The sequence below is a fragment of the Bacidia gigantensis genome (genome assembly GCF_019456465.1).
Source record: "Bacidia gigantensis strain McMullin 20006 chromosome Unknown contig_156, whole genome shotgun sequence".
In the NCBI taxonomy this organism is placed as follows: Eukaryota; Fungi; Ascomycota; class Lecanoromycetes; order Lecanorales; family Ramalinaceae; genus Bacidia; species Bacidia gigantensis.
In genome coordinates, this window is record NW_025408594.1 from 1,663,902 (window position 1) to 1,677,329 (window position 13,428).

Below are 13,428 nucleotides of genomic sequence, written 5' to 3' on the forward strand. Positions count from 1 at the left end.
CCGTTCACTAGGATAAATGAAGCTCCCTCTCCGTAGAATCCGAATATAGCACGAGGATTGCTATCTGTAATCGCGAACATCATGAATGACTCCAAATCGAAGTATTTGACGTAGAGATACTTCCCTACGACCTTCAACGATGGCATCGGATCTCTGCAGCAGGCCTAGCCGAGATTTGACGCTAGCCTCGAAAGGCTGCTCACTACCTTCCAACCCCATGCCCCTTCCACCTCCTTCATCCATCAGTGCAGCCACCCATCTATCGCGCATTGACGTGCACCTTCCTATTCGAGCTTCCTATTACGAATATGGCACAAGAAAACAAATATCCGTCGCCTGAGCCAGCATCTTCAAGTCACCCTTACCCAAACAACCAGCATTCACTTGCTCAGGATGGGGAGCAGCAAACGCAACCCGCACCTACAGCAATGATGTCAGAATCGCGCGGCGATGAGACCCATGTTCCACCGGGCTTTTACGCAGTCGCACAGTATACAGTACCGCAAGCACCGAGTACTCCACAGGCGCTCGCCCAGCAGACTCTAGATGCGAATGGCACCTCGACCGACAAGAAGAATAAAAAGGTATCTAGAGCATGCGACGAATGCAGGAGAAAGAAAGTAAGGAAACTCGAAAAGAAAGTTGTTGCCATAACTCACATTATAGGTCCGCTGTGATGCCGAGTCAGACCAGCCAGGTACACAGTGCAGTAACTGCAAGCGTACGAACATGACGTGCCAATTCAGCCGTCAGCCACAGAAGAGAGGTCCAAGCAAAGGGTAATAAAGTGTCCAACATTCTTCAATACCCATGCTGACCTGCTACAAGCTATATCAAGGAACTAGCAGAACGCGTGAATAGACTCGAAACTGGCACGCCAGGCCAACCTGATACACCATATGGTGCTGTCAATCATGGATTTCCAAATCCGGAGCCACAGGCATACTCTCCACATCTAGACTTTTCAACGCCTGTTCAGCGCAAACGAACGCATTCGATGGCCGAAGGGACATCACGATACTCCGAAGGCCCTGAACAGTTACATACATATGCGAGAGGGTATGGCCCGCCCCCCTCCGGTGATGTCTGCGCCGGTCCATGATCTGCCGCAACCCTCTGGTCCTGGTCCTTCGACATCGACTGGGTCCTACGTAGACCCAGCAATCTTAGGCGGGTATGTTTTGCTATATCTGTGATTTAAGTCTTCAATGCTAATACCAGGTAGCTATTTCACACACATTCACAGCAGTCTACCAATACTTCCCGAAAATGGTGCTGAGCTGACGTCAACATTGAATGCCACTTCGCCAGAGTTGCGCTCAGCATTTGCAGCGGCTTTGACGACTGCTGTGAGAGGAACATCAACCCTAGTGGGTGATCTTGAAATCAAAGGCGCTGCAGACCTCTATCTCGCACTACCAGAAAAAGGCCACGGCTCTTCCACAGCTTCTTATAGCCTCATTCGCCTTCAGACGCTGATCTTCCTTGCCATCGCTGAAGAATATGCTGGCCCTGGTCCTAGTCGCACCGGTAAATGGCTTGGCGCAGCTGTAACTCTCGCCAAATCTTTACCAATTCGCAGACGAAAACAGCAAGAGATGACTAGTAGATCCGAGCTCGGCAATCTTCTCCGAAGATCCTGGTTCAGTCTAGTCGTCCTCGACCGTTGGCATGCCGCCGCGATCTGCGGGTCACCCAACATTCCTGATGCCGATGTGCAACTTGAGCAGTCTGACCATACTCTTCTCGGAAGCTCTTCGTACCATGTTCTCCGTCAGTACTCCTTCCAGATTAGCATTGTCATTACTAATGTTGGCCGCAGGCATATCTTTAGCCCTCGGTCACCTATCTGACGCCTTCCTCGACGCGCCTTATTCCCCGACGCCAAAGAATGTCCCCCTTTGGCTCAAACCAGTAATGCGTGGTGAAGTCGCCCGCCTCGATGAATCCATCAGCCCGCTTTTCGAATCTTTACCACTCATCCATCTAGCTCACCTCCATCTGCGTATGCTTAGCGATAAGGCTGTCGAGTCGATGTCTGCTTCGGGCGAGCAAGCATCCATTGAAGCCGCTATTGCCGCCATAACCCTTCTTAGTGGCAAAGCACTGTCCCAAGTCTCGCCTTCGCCTCTTGAGCATCACATCCTGGCTTTAGCAACTGCTGTATTGGCGCATGCGCTGCCGTCACATGGCAAGCCCGTTAAAGACACGCTAGCGGATTTGCGGTCGTGGTGCGAGAATGGCCAGGCACATGTGGCGCCTGGTTGGAGAGAGATGATCGTAGGTGCCATCAACCATGTACTGGCGAAAGGTGGGTTGCCGGCTAGAGAACAAGGGGCAGGAGGAAGAGATGGTCTCCTAGGCCTAGCGGATGCGGCGGTGCCAGGTAATGGGAGCGGAACAAAGGGAGAGTGGTCGGTGGTCATGGAGGGAGGGTACTCAAGCCTGTTTGAGTAGGGGTGTGGTGGCGCGAGTGCCCTTCCCTTGAGCTGATTGACGAGTATTTTCGGGTATGTGTACAATATATTTTGTATTTTCTTTCGCTATGTGTAACGCACTCTTTCTCTTCAAAGAGATGAAGGGGGAGTTCAGAGACGACAAGGGTAGGCATTCTTAATGTGTTACATAAATGCGAAACGTCACAATTCGTACGCACGCGTTTTCCTTCTGACTGAAAAGTACCTGCACCATGAACTCGTTCGGCCCTTTTTTCTCATAGGATTTTTTCATTGCTGTCACGAATAACTCCACTTTATATTCGCAAGAGGCATATATACGAATGCGCTAGTCGTATTGACGACACTGAGCCTATACGGTTAGGTAACTACACGCCGGCTCCAATTCAGCATAATCCCACTTCCTCTTCCTGCTTCCGTGCAGCCCGCTCTCCTTCCCCTCCTTTTATTTCCCCTCTTGTCATCTCTTCGCTTCCTCCCGCCTTTCCCCTTTTCCCAGGCTCTGTTTGTCCCAGTTCTCCTCCCTCCTCATCCTCCGCCTATGCGCCACCAATATACACTCGTTCCGCTCCGCCCACCATATCGGATGCCAGATCGGATACACGACTTTTGGCTTGGGAGGAGGGTAAAGGATGTCGAGGAGGATGCCTAGTAAAAGGAGGAAGGCGATTATGAGGGCGAAGATGTAGGGGGGTATGTCGGTGGGAGTTGAGGGGGAGGGGCGGGGGAGGGTGGTGTTGGTCGGGGAGGTGGGGGAGGTGGGGGAGGGGGAGGTGTTGGGAAAGGAGACGTTGGGGTGCAGGTGTGGGTGGTGTTTGCAGTTCGCGAAGGCGCCTTCGGGGGGGTAGGGGATTGTGGGACCGCGGGTTAGGGGGAGGAGGATCGCAGTTAGCAAGGTCCAGATTGGGGAGTTTTCTCGGGCCATTGCTGGTGGGGATGTGGAGAGTGGAGAGGGTTGTGGTTGGTGAGGCAGATGGGAGAAGTTGGGAGAGGGGGAAGTTGGGGGTGATGAGAGTGGTAGGGGTCCAGTAGGTAGCGGTGAGGGTTGGTGTGACTTGTGGATGCTGTGAAAGAGGTTGCTACTGGCGATCAGCCGTGGAAGAGGGCGATGAGCCAGGCGATTAGAATGATGAGGAGACCGCAGACGAGGTCGTTCATGGGTTTTGGTGTGGGCGAATGTGGTTGTGAAATGTGGGACTTTTGAGGGAGAAGGGTGTGAAAATCTTTTAGTATTTTTCAAAGAGACAAATCCTGGATTGTGGAGGCTTGTGTGTGCCATACTCCACATGCGTTTGGTGCGTAGTTAAGCGAAGGATGGAGAAGAAAGATTGAGTTCTTGTGTTGCTGGTGGCACTTTTGAAAAGCTTGAGACATCTTTTTGGTGTCGTGGCTTCGCTTACGGGATGTTTTGGTTGAAAAGCAAGACGTAAGAGTCACCGTACATTCTTGAATGATTTCCTTGACAATGGAATGAGATCTTGAGGGAAAATGCAATATCGTACTGTATCAGAGCAGGGTATCAAGGCAGGCAATACTCATCCATGCAACATCAACGAACAAAAGACTTGAAAATGACTGTATTACCCGCCGCAACGAGATATAAAGAAGTATATGAATTCCCCCATGCCCACCGAATCTATAAGCCATTCCTCCGTCACTCCATGGCCCTCCTCAGCTCAGACCAGCCCAGACCATGCTCATTTGTCGATACCGGCCTCGTGCTCATTCGGATCTTTGATTGGTATTCCATTCTTGCAGTTGCATGCTGCATCACAGATATACTTTTCGCCAAAAAAGCCTTTGACATTTTTGCAAATGCCCATCCGAGTATCTGTCCCCCACTGGCAATAGAGTTTGTTGTTGTTCTTGTATGTCATACAACAATTGAGGCATTCTACCCTGTCCCACACGTACCGCTTGTCCAAGGTGTTGTCGGTGTCCTGAGCCAGATAAAGAGCCTCCGAGGTGTTGCGAGGGGCCGAGAATAGGTTCCAAGCAGGCATTGCTGCCGTGAGGACAAGGAGCTGGAGGAAAAGGAGGCTGTTGCTGAGGAGCTGCATGTTGAGAAGAGGCGGGCGTGTAGGATGTAGTTGTTGTGAGTAGAGGTTGATAGTGAATGATAAGGCTATATATAAGCGTTAGAAGTGAACGATATACTTTAAAGTGGTTGCTAATTATATACCTATACTTAGAGGAGACTATTGAGGATACTGAAGAAGGAAGAGAGGACCGGAGAATTCATTGTATTTATAGACAACAGGTAGTATACTTTCTTACCTAAGCTCGCAAGTGGATCTCTAGTTTTCTTTGTGCTATTGAAAGGTGGAGCTTTGAGAAAAGCTAATATATAAGTCTGACTTTCGAAGGCGTAAAAAGACGCTGCAAATGTCTCAAAACAACGAGTAATAAAGCCATCTAACCAGTTGTATATACGCCATAGCCTGAAATCGGATGCCACAACGGAGTCTCGGAGATTTAGGGGCTTTAAACAAAGCTTCTCACGCACTTAGAGGTACATTCAGTGCTGCAAATCATAATAAACAAGACTCAAAAGGATATCACAACGAGTTGTTGCCGGCCAAGTCGACGCCACAGCTCGCTTCTGGTGCCACCATAAAAATTAAGAGGCTTGAGGGGTTCCTAATGGGTTCCGCTATTCATTTGAGGGTTGATGTAAAGATTGCCAATTTGGGACAGGCCCCACAGAATCCGAAAAGATCTAAAGGATATCCCGAGTCCCACCATCCTCTCTTTTTGGCTTTCAATTTGACGATCTAAAGCATCACCATTGCAATAGTGCCCAAATTTGCGTCAAAGCATTGCCGATTTCTTGGAAAAGTGCCTACAAAGGCCTGGAAAAAGGCATAATCAAGTCAAATTTTCCCGGACTTACCTCGGAACTGTGCAATATAAATATGAACACACGAAAGTTACAGATGCTCTTGTCTGTTTTCCGTTGTGCTTGTGAGGGTCTGAATGCTTGACATCGAGGGTTCGACGAGATGCACTATCTAGTGATTCGTCTGATATGTGATTGGTCCAAACGATTCGAGGATCTAACCTGATTGGGAACCGAGGTTCTGCGGTTGAGTCCCGCGCGTCAGTCCCCTCTCATCCGATAACAGTATGAAGGGGCTTGATGCACATCTTTAACAGACAATCTGATTCATTTGGGACTGTGCGCCATCAATCATGGTCACCGACGCTCTAATCTATCACCCAACAATCTCTCACTACCTCCGCTATGTCGCGACAACAAGTCCGTCCCTCTTTTCCCCCTCTCTTCGCTTTTCCAATTTCCGACTACGAATTCACAGCTAACATATCACCTCAACAGTCGGTCGCGACAAATTCCTCCGCACTCTGCAATATTTCTCCCGCTTCTACGCCTGGTACCTCCTACGCACCAACAAGCCTCAGCGATTGATCGCGCCCTTCGAAGCCATGAAGAAGCAATTCGGTATCACAAGGAAAGCAATGCGGTTGGGGAAGAATATCGAGCACTTCAAATTGGCTGCAACGGCTATGGATACAAAGGGCATGGATCCTGTGCTGAGGTATTGTGCCGTGGGGAGGCAGCTAGGGTATGCGGCTTATTTGAGCTTGGATGCTCTGACATATGTGCGTGACATGCTAGATGGGTTTGGAGCTCTTCGGTGAGGGCTTCAGGTGCTGATTGAGATCATAGTTGGACGCTACGGGCATCAGGCCAATGGAAAGCGCAAAGAGATTGCAAAGAGAGGCGTACAAGGCATGGTTCGCGGGCCTGATGTTCAATACCATCGCCGGATTCTATACGCTATGGCGGTTGAAAGAACGGGAGAGCAAGATTGACAAGAATGAAGGAGAGGGCGTGGTGGAGGGAAAGAAGATTGTCAAGTGCGCTTACTTGGGCCTTTTGGTCTGAGAGTTCTCGAATGCTGACGCTTTACAGGGAGCGCAACGTCACCAACTTGCAGCTCATCTCGGATCTATGTGATCTGACCATACCGAGTGCTGCTGTGGGCTATGTCAACTTCGATGATGGCTTCGTGGGTCTCGCAGGGACGGTGAGTAGTTTGATCGGGGTGTGGTCGGCTTGGAAGAAGACTGCTTGATCGGATTGGGGAATCTTGCACCATTTCCTGAAATTTAATGGGTAATGCATTAATGCGTTACGATTGCGGCGAACTATGGGAGTCTTTGGGTTCTTGTTGCACGTGGTGGTCATCTGAGACCTTTCGATGTCTGAGCAGCACTAGCGCGAGTTATTACTTGTCGTTTTGATGCATTTTGAGAAGCTACGTGCTCTGCTGGGATGGTTGTGTGTGCCGTATGCAGTCTTCTGGATGGGTTATGAGGCTGTCACCACATCGCGCTTACCACAAACGGCCTTGCCCTAATCATCATTGAAGACGGTAAGGCTATTTCAAAACCAACCTCCTTCCATCTCTCGTGAGCCTGCATTATCCATTCTTCATCAGCATATTTCCTCTTTCCCGCAATGTCAACCTCATTTTACTTCTGGACCGAACGTTGACTGGTCGCGTGCTCGCCTGTGATCATCGCGAGGGCACGACAACCACCCAGCGCCATTGTTACCTGCGGTGGATTCAAGTGTTGCATCTATGACTTCTAATATGGAGAGCAGTAAGACCAATCGTAAATCGCCAGTTCATGATGAAAGCGTCGATCCAAGTCCAGTCAAGGATGCTGATTTTGTATTGTCTGATGGTGACGGAGATGTCCTTGTGGACAGCATTACGAGTCCAAACGTTGCAGGTAATGTTGAATGCCCACCAAGCAACACCTTGTAGCTTCCTATTCTGACCATTGATAGGACTTGTATCTCCGGCAATGGAGCGGGACAAGACAAAAGTCTCGGTACCTGCACTTACGAGAGCAGGATCGACACCACCAAAGGAGTCGAACACAATTCAGCGCCCGCCTAAGACATCAAATTTTATCAAACGCCCAGAGACAAGTCATAGTGATATAGCTAGTGGTTTCACCTTCGCGCAAGCTGGGAAGCCTCAAATGAACTTCTCTTTCGCGCCAAAGCAACAAGTCAATCCTGAACGAACTCGAGATGCCACTACACCATTAGCACAACAACAACCAGATATTCGTAAAGCCGTATCGCCTGCAGAGAACCAGACTAGTCATCAACAAGGTTAGTGTAGAACGTTGTGCTCAGTCTGTCCTGATCTTTGATAGGTCAAACGTACATTCCATTCCCAACTCTATTTGACGGGTCCAAACTAGATCTCAATGTATCAAATCGATCGTCTCCTGTCGTGGAAGAAGGAGTCCGACCAATGCAATCACAAAATAACACATCCACCCCACCGGCTCCTTCACCTCAGCATCCACAACTTGAAACCGGCGACACTACAACTTCTGCTGACACTACGCTGGTCGAGCTTGACAATGACCGCTTTGCTCAGAGTCAGCGGTCAGCCCAAAATCACCCTGCCGGAACTCCCAGTCGCCATGCCTCAAGGCAGCCATCACGTGGCCCTGCCATCGTGGCTAAGCGCCCGAAGAGCCAGAAGACTGCCGAAAGGGTTATGGCTGACTACCTTGAGAAGCAAAGACAAATGCAAGCCCAGAACGAGATGAGCTTCCAGCAAAGTCTTCAAGACGCATTCGATGCACTAAATCAGAAAGAGCAAGAAGTCATGGTGCTCGATGGTCATCTGACAACAATCTCTAAAGCTTATCAAGAGCTTCAAGCAAAGATGACCAAGAAAGAGTCTGAGCTGAATGAGGTCGAGCAGACGAAAAAGCAATGGAGAAAGAAGCTTAAGAATCTGACCGATTTTGTTCAAGGCTTATGCAACGATCACAATGCTCTTCGTAATAAAGAGCAAGAAATGGCAAAACAGCGCCATGATCTCAATTCAGAAGAGCGATCCATTCGAGGTTCTCTGATTGAAATCCAAGACAAACAGACGATCAATGCAGAGAAGTCTCAAAGTCTTGTGTCAGGATATCGTACGGAAATCAAGTCTCTTCATGACACAATCGGCAGCCTACAGCATCGAATTCAAGATAGAATGTCTCAGCCTCCAATTCAGCACGCTGACTTCTCCAAACTCGAGTCAGCCCTTGCTCAGATCACCACTGACAACCAAGACTGGAGGCAGGGATACTTCGATAGCAACAATCAGGTAACATTAAGTGACTTAAACACAACACATATCATTGACGTGAGATAGTTGAGCGAGAAGATAGATTCCCTAATTGACAAACCAGATGCGGTGCCTGTTCCTGTACAGTACGTCGCCGACCCTGAGCTCAAACCAATACTCGACGAATGCTTAGCAGTAGTACGGCAGATGCTTGATCGCGACCATGTACAGCCAAGTGACGTCAAAAATCTTGAGCTGGCGATGCAGACATACAACATGAGGTAAGTAGTCGAGGTCCATTGAAGTCATTTATATGCAATACCGAGCTTTCTATTCTGCTGATCATAACATACTGACTCCATTTATAGCGTAAAAGACTCCGTACAGCTGTTCGAGAAGAAGTCCGAAGAGAATACTACTTGTGCTCAAAAGCTAGCTCTCTCTGTCCAGAATCAGCTCGAGGAGCTTTCTCGAAGTTCCCCTAATGCCAAGCTACTACAAGACCAAATAATCGAACATCGCGAGACCAAAGCTTGCATTAACGAACAGCTGAATGGAACAAGGCTTCAGCTGACTGAGGCTCGATGTGAACTTTCTCACCTTCGTGCACATGAGCAAGGCCAGATGCAAAAAATCCATTCACTTCAGACTGAGGTTGTCAAAGCACGAGAGCAACAACGGACGCCACCTGTCATCATGCTTCGCTTACATGATCTTGAGTTGGAGAAGAGAGACCTTTCAAATTCGAAGATTGAAATGGAGAAGCAGACGCAGGTGCTCTCCAAAGAATGTCATCAGAAAGAGGCCGAGCTTAACAAAGTCTTGAGCCAACTCGCAAGCATTCAAGTTCAGCTTGAGGAGTCGCAAGCTGCACAAAATATGCTTCAGGCTGAGCGATCTGACCTACAAAGCCAGTTGACAGCCCAGAAATCCGTGGATGAGCTGAGGATGACGAACTTCAACGACGCCCTGCTTGCCCGCCAGCAACAAGAATTTGACGACGAGAAGCAGATCCTTGAAAGTGAGCTTCAGAAGGCTGGGAGCATGATCCAAGAATTGCAGCAACAGCGGGCAGCACTCCCGGCTCGAGTGGATGGCTTGGAGGAGAAGGTTATGGAGCAGGTGCAGAGACTTGAAAAGGAAAAGCAGGATGAGGTAAGCATCCAATTTTCGAATGATTACAAAGCTTATCGACCTTCAAAGATGTGCAAAACGAGCGAGCTACAACAGAAGGTCATGGCTTTACAAGTCGACCTGGATGAGAAAGAAAAGCAGCGGCAGTTGGCTGATGCATCATTCCGCCGTATGAGTGCCAACGTGGAGGATGTGAATTTGAGACACTCCGAGCTCCAAGCAAAAGTCAATCGAACTAGCCAGGAACTAGAATTCAAGAGTCGCAAGCTCGATGGCCTCAAAAGGCGGCTTGCTGAGGAGAAAGGTCCGGTAGAGAACTCGCCAGCGAAGTCCCAGTACTTCAATGGTTTACCATCGAGAGTGCTTGAAGACTCTCAACCGCGCGAGTTGGGTGACCTCATCGAGGCCCATGAATCGTTTAGCGATCCTCCTTTGCTCTCAGATGAGGATTTCTCGATGCTGTTCCCCAAAGATCAGGTATTCAATGATTTCACAGTGGAGCGAACAGACACATCGACTTCGAGCACAAGGGTGATATCTCGAGAAAGTGACACGCCACAACCTAGATCTAGAACTCGCGGCCGTATCATTGCGGAGGATTCACAAGAATCTCAACCACAGCGCAAGGAAGTGGCAGCAAACCAATCTAGACACCTAGCACCAAGCTCTCCTGCTAGGCTCAATGCAGGATCTCAGATCCCACGTGCTGCTTCTTCTCAACGATCTGGAGCTACGAGTCAGACCAAACGTTCCGCATCCATCGCGGAGTTCGGCGCTGGCAACATAGTTCCACCCAAGAAGCAGCGACAAGATTCTCAGCTTTCCGACTTGGGACCTATGATCGACTCGCAATCCCCAGATCATCTGCTTGGGGGCCGCGGCCGTAAGGTCTCGACTTCTCGCAAGTCACAGTCTCAGCCTAAGGCTCGGAAAGGTAGGTCTAAGAATAAGAGTGGAGTCCAGAACAGAGGCTGATGTTGCGTGTAGAACAACAGATGAGTGTTCGCTTCAAGCAAGAGCGATCGAAAGGACGTTGTTGATTGCTGGCTGTATCATACAGGATTGGCGTTGAAATATGATGTACTGAAGGATTCTTGCTTTTACAAAGCTGCTGCGATGCTGCAGACTGACAATTTGGGGAATTGCACATGTACACGCGAATAGACTTCTAGTTGCTTTTTGCTTGTCAGATATACAACAAAGGATGGATTGGCAGCGCAAGGTAGGAGATAGCTTGTTGTACTAGATATATGAAGGTTCTTTTGAGGGTATTGAGGTAGCTTTGCTAAAGAAAGCTGATGTTGGTAGATAGCGTTTCAAGTAGTTGCCATTCTTCTTTAGACAACCTCCAATCAGATGACACCTCGTTATTGCCAATCCAGTTATTGCGTGCATCCACTGTACCCTTTACGTCTTCAATCCCTGCACCCGTCAATCTCATCAAGCGCAGCTCATCGCTGCTTCTACTATTCCCTCCTTAAGTCTGCGCTTGGCTCCGCTTGCAGCTGTATACTCTTCTCCTCCGCGTCGTTCGTCTGCCTGAGGTCTTCCGTCCGGCAGTTGAGAGATATTTTGCGCTTTGGAAGAGCATATAGTAGGAATGTCCGCTGATGCCGCATTGAAGTTGCAGCGCTTGCGCGTCGCGACTAAAGTGATCGCGCTTCCCTCTTGTGTCTGGTTTCGTGGGAAAGATGCCGGGAGTGTGGTGGGAGCGTGGTGGGGTTTGGCTGGGGTTTGGCTGTGAGAGCGTTGGAGTGGTTGGAGTGATTGGCTGCGAGGGTATTGCTGGTCTGAGGAGGTTGTGGGAGGAGAGGAGAGAGGAGTAGGAGGGGGGTTGAGGTTGTTGTGAGGTTGTGGTCGGGAGAGTTGGTGCTGGTATGTTTGTTGATAGGGTGAGGTCGGGTGGATATAGAGAAGGCCGGATGCGGTGGTAGTAGGAGCGAGAAGGGCCTTGTAGGTCGTGAGAGAGGTGGACGTTGGATGATGGTCGCTGGTAGATGGTCGATCGTGCACCTCTTGATTGGGGAGGATATGGCGTGGAGGAGGAGGAGGAGGAGGAGGAGGGAGGAGGGAAGTTGGCGTTCATTTCCCACCCTTCCGCTTCTTCTCGAGGAACAGGACTTGTTTGCGGACTACCACCCTCACCCTGTTAGTATCGATTGCACCACGTACGCCGGTCCGTCTGCTGCGAAGCCGAATACACCTCCCGATGCTTTTCAGAAATAGTTGTAACAACTCTTGCGTCTCTGATAGCGAAGACTCTCCACCCCATTTCTTAGGCTTGCAGGATTTCACGTGGAGGTAGGGGAGGTGGGACGTTCAACGTACCGACTGGATCATATTTCATCATACTCAAAGGTCGGCTCGTACGCGGGCGCCGCATCGTGCGGTAGAAGCCTGTCAAGGCCATTGAGAGGAGGCGGACGGATATGGTGCGTGATTTGGCTTTCCGTGGATGTTAGCTTGGGTGCGAGAGGAGCAAGACTGGGAGAAAACGTACGCTTCTTTGCCATTGTGAAGAGACCGAGAAGGGTTGGGCGGCAAAGATGTTGAATTGTTTCGAAAAGAATGAGAAAGTGGCTGACCTTGGACCTGGAGGTCGAGAGCTCGGGAGAGCTGTTATTCCGCTCCGGCTTGGCATGCCTCTCCTTGAAAATTCATTGAGGTTTCTTTATAATTTACCTCCCCTCTTCCATAAGGGAAGACTTCGTTCGTTAGTTGAACGTATGGATAGATTTGTTAGCAAGTGCAGCTTGATGAGTCCGAGTCTGCCAAGGCTCCTTAGTTGCGAGGTAGTGGTGAGCTTCTAATATCGCCTTGAGACCTCGCCGAACTCGACGTTTGAACCTTTCCCATCAAGAAATGCAAAATCACTCTTGAAGCCAGTCTCATGAGCTTTGGACTCTGGCCGTAAATTTTTGTTGCTATGCTCACGGCATGGTCACGCAAAAAACCATCGCTTTGTGACCTAACACGATCAAGCCGACGGAATTTCCTGTCAAAGAAATCAGTTGTTCAATTGCTCTGTCTTAAGCTCACTTTCCACGATCAATTTTTTCCTCCCTACAAGTTAAGAATCGCAAGTGTTTGACTATGTAAGCGCTCCCGCCATCGACGTGGCTGGCTTTGGATCAAGAGCGACTCCCATTTTCGCCATTCAAGTCTAACTCAAATCGAGCATCATTACTGTTCTCGATAATCATAGGGGTTGCAACTTTCCGTCGTATCTTCAGCAAAATTCATACATTTCATGATACGATGTCATGGGAGGTGGCAGGCATTCTTGAAGGCAGCAACATAAGGCCTCTCACTGATATGTCATAGCGGCCTCGCCACTTGATAGATTCAGTTGTATCTCATTCACATCAAGTTCCGGGCTGGCCTCTGATACAGTCATGTGATGATTTCATCATCTATAAGAGTTGCGAGAAAACGTATCTGGCGATTCTACGAGGGAAATCCGGCCAATAAGGTCGAGTTTGAGACTGGAGCGCAGGCAATAATTGCTGGTAATGTGAATAGTACAGAGATTGCACAAGCAACTTTGGTGCCTTTTAAGAAGGGAATTGTGCAAAAGATTATTCTAATGACGACGGTGGGGAGGTACGCAACTCCTCTTAACGTTAATGAAATTGAAATTGTTAAAGGTCAGGTACTTGAAATCGACTTGGCTGGAACGGTTTGAGACATCCTTACCACCATAGCCCGCACTAAGCGATAGCTGG

The 13,428-nt window shown here is 49.2% G+C and overlaps 4 protein-coding genes across 4 annotated transcripts; 3 read left to right on the forward strand and 1 right to left on the reverse strand.

Annotated features, from left to right (window-relative positions):
• Positions 1-308: 308 nt before the first annotated feature.
• KY384_002802 (uncharacterized protein) lies at positions 309-2,457 on the forward strand (the record flags this gene model as incomplete). Its single annotated transcript, XM_044811324.1, has 4 exons — positions 309-673; positions 829-1,059; positions 1,226-1,773; positions 1,916-2,457. 4 exons carry the CDS (start codon positions 309-311, stop codon positions 2,455-2,457), a joined length of 1,686 nt encoding a protein of 561 aa, XP_044672207.1.
• A 1,696-nt stretch (positions 2,458-4,153) lies between these two features.
• KY384_002803 (uncharacterized protein) lies at positions 4,154-4,516 on the reverse strand (the record flags this gene model as incomplete). The annotated part of the gene is made up of 2 exons (XM_044811325.1): positions 4,154-4,321; positions 4,367-4,516. 2 exons carry the CDS (start codon positions 4,514-4,516, stop codon positions 4,154-4,156), a joined length of 318 nt encoding a protein of 105 aa, XP_044672208.1.
• Positions 4,517-5,900: 1,384 nt separating this feature from the next.
• On the forward strand, positions 5,901-6,553 carry KY384_002804 (uncharacterized protein; the record flags this gene model as incomplete). Its single annotated transcript, XM_044811326.1, has 3 exons — positions 5,901-6,077; positions 6,145-6,335; positions 6,391-6,553. 3 exons carry the CDS (start codon positions 5,901-5,903, stop codon positions 6,551-6,553), a joined length of 531 nt encoding a protein of 176 aa, XP_044672209.1.
• Positions 6,554-7,292: 739 nt separating this feature from the next.
• Positions 7,293-10,678, forward strand: KY384_002805 (uncharacterized protein; the record flags this gene model as incomplete). The annotated part of the gene is made up of 4 exons (XM_044811327.1): positions 7,293-7,608; positions 7,653-8,647; positions 8,669-8,850; positions 8,938-10,678. 4 exons carry the CDS (start codon positions 7,293-7,295, stop codon positions 10,676-10,678), a joined length of 3,234 nt encoding a protein of 1,077 aa, XP_044672210.1.
• Positions 10,679-13,428: the final 2,750 nt, after the last annotated feature.